General features: G+C 47.1%; 1 protein-coding gene across 1 annotated transcript; it reads left to right on the top strand.

Annotated features, from left to right (window-relative positions):
• Positions 1-5,274: 5,274 nt before the first annotated feature.
• LOC125506698 (alcohol acyltransferase 9-like) lies at positions 5,275-6,654 on the top strand. The gene has a single exon (XM_048671449.1). The coding sequence runs from the start codon at positions 5,329-5,331 to the stop codon at positions 6,652-6,654; it is 1,326 nt and encodes a 441-aa protein (XP_048527406.1). The 5' UTR covers positions 5,275-5,328.
• Positions 6,655-8,888: the final 2,234 nt, after the last annotated feature.

Genomic DNA, 8,888 nt, shown 5'->3' with positions numbered 1-8,888 from the left:
GGGAGCCTAATTTCTCTCTCAAAGCCGCTAGAGTTTAGTTTGCTAAACTGGCCCGATGAGAAGTACTCCGCCCTTGGGATAGGAGGTCGAAGCCGTAGGCTGACCCGCTCGATGTCTTGAGATAGGATGTATCATGTTAAAGCACGACAGAAGCACTTTTTTTCTAAGGCCAATTTTCGGATTGGCACCGAACACTTGATCTTGTTCGGACGTCAAGTTTTTACTGACGTTTTTTTTTGTTTTCCAAGCTTGTGGCATTTTTTAAACTATTTGTGTGTTTTCAGCACAAGTCTCGCAGTGCAACGCCGGACACCTTTAGAGATTCGGCAAAAACATTCTCGGATATTGCTATATATGCATCGGTTTCGAATTGTGTCTTCGGTCAATAGTTGGGTTGCCCGGCTCCTGCGCTTGCCTCCTACGTTCCGCTTTGTTCGGCTAGGTGTGCAAAGGGAGAACCACTGCGATTGTGCTTCCAGCTCACATGGTTAAGCACCTTAGTGGAGAAAGCCGAAAACTGACTGTCACAATAAGGGTAAACTGGTCAGCGATCCGATGACGGTGTTAAATGACGGGCCATTCATAACAATGGACGAAGTGTTTACGGCTTGACCTCGACTGTCGCCGAACACTATCGGGGGCTATTAACTGGCCTCCCAAACTAAATCCTCGATATTTTGCTCTTACATTCGAGCTGAGGTTTCATAATCATGCTTAGCATGACAACCCAAAGAAAGGAACCGATAGCGGGACTATTTTCTCTGGAAGACATTTCTTATGTTAAACAGTAATATAACATATCTCTCTGCATACCTTTGTTCATAAAATCGTATGGCCAGATTGCCTTGTTTGTCGTAAATCTTTGCCCTCATAAAGGCTTTATAAAGTAGGACAAACACTCCTCGGCTACTAGCCGAGGAGGTGGAAGCCGATGGTCGGTCAACAAAGTTTTGTACAATGTGGATCCAAGCATTAATGATGTAAACTACTTGGATACATAGAGTCATTACACATAATTTGTGATTTTACTATGGATATCGATCCTTAATTCGGCCACCCGTGCCCGCATTAAGGCTCGGGGGCTACTGGGCTTCGGCCTTATTATTTACAAATATTAAAGGGGAACATCGATCCCCTGATCTGGTGTTGCCACCCGACCAGTGTCTCGGGGGCTACTGCATTACCTGTTCAATGCAGAAAATTTTAAGTGCAATACATTTGCCGAGGAGATTTTGATCCTCAGGTTGGTCGGCCGCACCCAACCTGAGTCTCGAGGACTAAGCACGCCACTTTTTGTGTCCCGAAGTATTCTGCCGAGCTAGGACTTGATCCTCAGGCCGATTTTGTAAATCAACCTGAGTCTCAGCGGCTACTGGGATCAGCGGTTTTACGTCATCCTTCAGGTGCATCTCGGGTTTTAGACCGATACACACCTTGAGGGCTACTGGCCATATATCTCAGCAGAGAATAAATTGCAATAATAAAAAATATTGACAAAAAATCGGCCCACAGTCGGGGTGGTGCACCACCTCGGAAGCAGTCCGGCATAAAGCTCGGGTGGCTCCATAGAGGGCATTTTCGGCATTAAACTCGGCTAAACTCCTTCAACTTTTTTGAACCAAGGTGATATGACACCTCGGATATAGTCCGGCGTTGGAGCTGGGAAACCGTCCGGCGTTGGAGCTCGGATATAGTCCGGCGTTGGAGCTTGGACATAGTCCGCCGTTGGAGCTCGGAAGCGGTCCAGCATTGGTGCTCGGCCGCAAAAGATACCTCGAATGCAGTCTGGCGTTAGAGCTCGGACGCAAGAGGACACTGCCTCCCGGGAACAATTTCAAACCCGAGGTGTGGCATAGAAGTAACAAGGCATTGATAAAGGCCGGAAACTTAAAGGGGCTCCTCGGATACCCGACGTGTAAACTCGCCGAATGCATTTCGGCGATCCTCAAGATCGAAGATAAAGAAGATTTGTTGAACCAGTTTTCAAGACCGACGACCGAAGATGAAGAACAGTTCGGAAGAATCGAGGAGCGTCCCTAACTTGAAGACCGGTTCAGGGGGCTACTGACGGTGTCCTGGACTAGGGGGTACTCACTACATCGTCTCTTGATCTATTAGATTGGGCCGAGGCCCCCCATGGCAGTATACTCATGGGCCAGTTCGGACAGCTGCCGCATACAAGGAAGATTCCACAAAGACTTGGCGATCAAGACAAGGACTTCTCCCCACCGGCGTATTCGGCTAGGACTCTTGTTAACCTAGGCCTCTGGTGCATTATATAAACCAGGGTCAGGCTAGTCGATAGAACATACACAACAACAATCATACTATAGGCTAGTTTCTAGGGTTTAGCCTCTTCGATCTCGTGGTAGATCTACTCTTATACTACCCATATCATCAATATTAATCAAGCAGGACGTAGGGTTTTACCTCCATCGAGAGGGCTTGAACCTGGGTAAAACTTCGTGTCCCTTGCCTCCTGTTACCATCCGGCCTAGACGCACAGTTCGGGACCCCCTACCCGAGATTCGCCGGTTTTGACACCGACAGTGATGTTGCGCCGGTGGCTGGAACGCTACCGTCCTCCGTCGCAATGGACGACGAGTCCTTAGATATCAAGCTGCCAGAGAACATCAACTTCAACGAGTTCTTTGCCTTTGACGAGGTGTGCGGTTTGGAGGGCCACATCGACGGTCAGTTCGGCGGCGCCGGCATGCATAAGCAATTGTCCGGGATGCAGCCCAGGCCGAATCCTTACTACATGAGTTGCTAATAACTAAAGTTAGCATACATGCGCAATTGTCCAGGACACACGCGGTAGCATAATTTGCTGATCGGCACCGTGTGCATATATCACTTTGTAGTGTATCCAGATTAGATGACCCTTGTTTGTAATGCTATGCAGAAGGCCGGATCTGATGATGTGACAGCTTGTAATAATTGATGAATTTGATTATAGATTTTTTTCAACCAGTATCTGGTTTGAACTTAATTACTGATGACAAGTTGAAATTAATCTCTTCAACCAAGCAAAATTTTCGGTTACATACTTCCATCGATATTCTATCTTTTAGTTTAGGGATTGGCCAGGGGTAAGTTGACAGAATATTTGATTTGGGTCAGTCGCTCTATTTTCAGCTGTCAGATTCAAAATGAACGGCTAGATTGATTTCTTCAACATCCAGCCTGATCTACTGTTCATCTTCTTCCCTGTAACCGTCGTCCTCCGCCACCCACGGCAGGCGGCGCTCTCACGCCAGCCCGGCCGTCGCCCACCGTCGTGCTTCTGCCGTCCCCGGCCATCCCTCTAGCCCCCCCCCCCCACCACCACCACCACTACCGCCCCCACCCGAAACCCTAAGATAGATACTAGGGTAGCCTGCCCGGCGACCTTCTTCTTCCCCTCCGGCAAGTTTCTTCATCCCCGCGCTTGTTTCTTCCTTCAACCAAAATCGATTGACCAGAAATTTGAAAGCCAGGCGATTGACATGTGACTATTGTGTTTAGTTTATCTTGCGATTGTGCATCTGTGTCAGGTACCAGAAAGATCAAGTATTGATTTGCACCGTGCATGTTCACGAGCAAGTATTGCTCACACCTTACAATCTAGTTAAGCTCTCGGATGGATTACTCAACTAGCTTGAAAAAAAATATATGAATATGCATGTCTAACATCCAACTTGTGAATATTATGTAATCAAAATATTAATGTTTGGCATCCATCAAACCCTAGCTGCTAATTGAATAATAAACCTAGTCTCCTTTTACCCACTCGGCCACGCTTACCTGCTGCCTCCCATGTCCTCTCCAGCATGGTCATGTAGGCGAAGACTCATTTCTCGGTGTAAATTGTGGAAAACCACCACATTGATGCCAAATTTTGTAGAAAATACTGGTTTACGAATTTATGAAAAATATCATAGATTCTCAGCCTAATCTTTTGTAAAATAAACACTGGTCGGATTTTCTTTATTTAGAAGTCAGTCCCTGTAATTTTACAAGGACACCCTTCGATCAAACAACAAAAAGCAATCAACTCCTCCATGGATTGGCTGGCAAAGCAGCCGCGTAGAGCAGCAGAACAACAAACATCACAACATCACGCCGACCAAGGGTGATGGGTCCCATCGCCGGGAACGGGAGCAGAGGGCATGGCCGCAGCACAAGGGCATCCTCAAGCTGCAGGCGAGCCTGCTGCCACGGACGCCGAGGAAGGGCGCCTAGGCTGGTCCCAAGGCTCGACACTGCAGCTCTGCAGCAGTGGACGCGAAGCCCCTACCAAACTTGGCGGCGAGGAGGGCGTTGGCGGCCTGCAACTCCAACAGGGTGAGGAGGGCGCAGGCGGCCTGCATCTCCGATGGGTCGCCACACCTGGCGACCGCATAGACAAGCCCCGTTGCCGCAGTGCTGCAGTGCCGCGCCTCAGGACCAGCACTATGTTAATCTATATCAATACCAATTTATGAACATACCAGATGCAACTAATCTTGACCATCAAACCAGCTCAATCTAATTACCCAGACTGCCCGACGAGTGCTCGACATGTCTAGCGTGCAACTAATATCATATCAAATATCAATATCAACACTAATCACATAATTAACACGCATACTATCCTACATCATATTTACATGCAATTAATATACTGCCTAATATCAACGTGCATTGCACCTACACATTTATTAGTTTGAAGAAACACAGTAAAACCGCTTGTAGCGTGAAAACCGACAACATGATGCGGGACGGGACGAAGCAGAACTGGGCCGGCAAAGACAAGAACTAGTATGTGGTTTGTATGAGAACACTACTATTAGTATTCTTTGCTAGGAGCGAAGAATGGAAATTCAATGATACTAATGCTTAGAATATGATGGCAAATATTATTACGTACAAGAATCAATTGTGTGTAATATTGTATTACACCCCCTCCTATACATATTAATTGTTGCTGATTTATTTCGCTGATTTACTTAAAAAAGGTCTTGATATCTCGGTAAACTTTGTACTAAATCAGCGACAATTAATATGGATAAGAGGATGTAGTTTATTTTGCTTCTTTGTTTTTTCAGCACGTTGTTTTGTGTGCAACCGGAAAGAAAAAGATAGCGCGCGCACACACACATCCAAACACTTTGAATAGCCAGAGGATATATATTCATTGGTCAACATATCTATCAAATTTCGAGGATCACCGGATATTGATAGATCACAAAACCAAGTGAGTGACATCAATGTGGCCATCTCCACCAGCTGTTTGATCTGCATTTCTGGCCTACAAAGGCCAGCAGCCGAAGTCGATGACACAGATCGACAGCAGAGCAGCAACACATGGACATCGCTGCTGACTGCGAGCACCGCATGGAGCCGGTGCTGGTGACCCCGAGCCAGCCGACGCCGGCGCACACCCTCTGCCTCTCCAACCTTGACGACCAGTGCCTCCTCCGCTTCTCCGTCGAGTACCTCTTCGTGTTCGCCGGTCACGTCGACGTCGACGCCCTCAGGACGGCGCTGTCCAGGGTCCTCGTCGACTACTACCCGCTCGCCGGCAGGCTCGGGCCCGGGGACGACGGCAAGCATGTCGTCGATTGCAACGCGGAGGGGGCGCTTTTCGGGGAGGGGTTCCTGCCGGGGCTCACTGCCGACGAGTTCCTCCAGGGGTCCGCCATTGCTAAGCCTCACGAATCTTGGAGGAAGCTGCTCCGCGGAGCCGAGCCGCAGAGCTTCCTTGGTGTGCCCCCTCTTGTCGTCCAAGTGACTCGCCTCGGCTGCGGCGGCACCGTCCTTTGCGCGGCCATCAGCCACTGCCTCTGCGACGGCATCGGCGCCGCGCAGTTCCTCCATGCGTGGGCGCGCGCCGCCAGGTTCGAAGCCGCCGATCACCACGTCGCGCCCTTCCATGACCGCTGGGTCCTGAGGCCACGCTGCCCTCCGTGCATCGCGTTCGAGCATCAGGAATACGCCATGAACTCCTTCCCCAGTGGCGATGAACGGGCGGCAACGTCCAGCCTCTTCACCGGACCGCTGGCGCCGGTGTCTCTGACCTTCACGGGGGCACACGTCCAGCGCCTCAAGGACCGGTGCGCGCCGTGGCTCGAGGAATGCACGTCCTTCGAGGCGCTCGCAGCTCACGTCTGGCGCGCCTGGGTGCGGTCCCTCGGTCCTCCGAGCGACCTCCGCGTGAAACTCCTCTTCACCGTCGACATCCGCCGTCGGGTGAAGCCGGGCCTCCCCGAAGGGTACTACGGCAACGGCTTCGTGCTTGCATGCGCCGAGTCGACGGCTGGGCAGTTGGCGGCGCCGTCCGGCGAGCACCACGCGGCGAGGCTGGTGCGGGCGGCCAAGGAGATGATTGATGATGACTACGTGCGCTCCACGGTTGACCTCCTCGAGCTGCGACGGGACGCCATGCCAGACCTCTCGGCGAGCCTGGTGATCTCGGCGTGGACGCGGAAGGGGCTGGAGGACCTGGACATCGGGGCCGGGCGGCCGTTGCACGTGGGCCCACTGACCAGCGAGACGTACTGCTTGTTCCTCCCGGTGGTGGACGATCCCCGTGGCGTGACTGCGCTGGTGTCGGTCCCGGAGGCGCCCGCCGAGAGGTTGGAGGACCGGTGCCTTCATGGGTTGGATGACGTGGAAAACGAAGAGCAGTAATGGTTGGTTGAAGCTAGAGTTCAAGGAAATACATATTTGGTTTTGCCTACTAAACCTTAACCTTTCTTGCGGTTTGGCCTTTGAAGAGCCAATTTCATTTCTAAAGGTGAAGGTATGTACGGTTCAGTGGCAATATCCACTAAATGACTTTTGAGAAATGTGTTACAGCTCCATGATAGCACTAGACCCTCATGATATATGCGTCATCACCTCGCAGTTTACTGTGAATAAATATATATTTTAAATAATCATATCTCTTAAACCGTAACTCTCATTTTAACATGTTATATATGTAATTTGATTACAAAAATGTGTAGAATTTGAATACGATGTTCTTTTACATGTTAAATATTTTTAAAATGCTATATTGGGTGCTACCTGTGTCCTTTAAGTTCATCTCCTTAGCTCTTCTTGAGACTTTGCCCCTGCTGGGTGGCTTCCTTTGTAATAATGCTACTTTCGCTAGTTAGCTCGTTTGCTGTTTTCTGCTTGCTCTTTTAAGAGCTGTTATATCAGACTTGGGGTGGTTTTTGGTTTCTTTCCAAGCAATGGAACCGGGGAGGTGCTCTCTGTTCTTCTAAAAATATTGGGTGCAATGTTAATCAATGGTGCACAATCTGTCTTTATTTCGTATCGTGATCTGTATTGCAACATGTAAAATTAAATGTTAATGTTTGAAAAGTCTTATAATCCTTGGCCATGCTGTACTTGCATCAGGTTCTCTTTTGTGTACATGTTTCATGATATAAAACCCCTACATATGTATGTTTTCTTGGCGAAATTCACGCGGGTACTTACCAAGGGACTACACATTTTTTTAATGAATACACCAACAATTTTTATAGGATGTACATACACTTATAAAATCCATGAATATCAGAAGTACATGAAGGTTTATTTTGAAAACATTCAAACAATTCGTGTATTAGTCATGAATGTTAACAGTGGAACCGATAAGTACAATCTTAATTTATGTCCCATCGGTTGCATGTGATGGCTATACATATAGGCTTTCTTGAATAGACTTAATTTATAAACACGACTTCCTCGGTGTCGAACAACACCACAATGATGATGCCTGAGTGTGTTCATAGGTGCACGCCATCAATATGACGAGTCAGAATCAAAATTGGGCCGAAATGGTAGCGGCTCAGGTCAAAAACATATACTGTACAGTTGCAATGCATGGACATTGTGTCATCAGGGATAAATCGCTATATTATCCTTGATTGTAGTCTGATAAAGGTGAAGTTAATGTGCATATGCTCATTGTCTATAATTTTTGACTAAAAAAGGTTTGCTTGTTTGCCATTGTTTTATCAAATTTTACTCAATACTCATTAAAATTATTCATGTGCATCGTTTCCCAGTACCATACCAACATGATAAACGTAATTTCTTCATTAACCTATTGAGTACTACAACATAGCAGATACAGAATTTGGCATTGTACTGAAGACAAAACAAATGCTAGCCATATCACTTGTTGGCACTTGGCAATACCCATGATCGGCGTGCCATGCCTGGCTTTCATGTTTAGAGTGCACTTCCGTTTTTGTTGTTATTTAATGAAGAAGATATTTTAGGTAAGTATGTTTCATGCTTTGTGATAAGTTATAATATTAGTCAAATGACTTGCCCAAAAAGGAAAATATGAACACATTCTTTGACTTCTCCAAATAACAGTAAATTGGAATATGTATCCATCCTTTACTAGAAGGATTTGACAAGCTCCATGTCTATGACATACCATCACCACCTACCGAGAGCACACCAGTTGTGACATCCTCTCAGTGCACGCTTTGAACCACCATCTTTTTAGGTTTTGAGATAGCTCAACACATAGCCAAGTGGTACATTAAACCACCATCTTGGGAATATGGCTTGCCTATGTTTCCACATCTTAATCCAGTATATTAAATTATTATTATTTGTAGCATTTGGATTATTTTTTCAAATAGCTTTCTTATATGTTGCCAAGAATAACGAGCACGGAAAAGTGTGGCTTCATGTTCTCGTGTCTATTCAGATTCCATCAAATAGCAAATTTCCTTCTCCGACATGGCAAATCCTAAGCATGGCAATTATCACCATTTTCTTTTTCTAGGCTAGCAATTTTCCACGCTACAATCATGGCCAATCCACCAAAATGCATGGCAAGTACATTGTTGAAGTATGAAAATTTTCTGACAATTTCTTTTATACAACATGACAGTTTTTACTTTCGAACATGG

This window comes from Triticum urartu, chromosome 5 (assembly GCF_003073215.2).
Source record: "Triticum urartu cultivar G1812 chromosome 5, Tu2.1, whole genome shotgun sequence".
Taxonomy (NCBI): Eukaryota; Viridiplantae; Streptophyta; class Magnoliopsida; order Poales; family Poaceae; genus Triticum; species Triticum urartu.
Note: the sequence above shows the minus strand (reverse complement) of the source record. Positions and strands in the feature narration are given on the sequence as shown.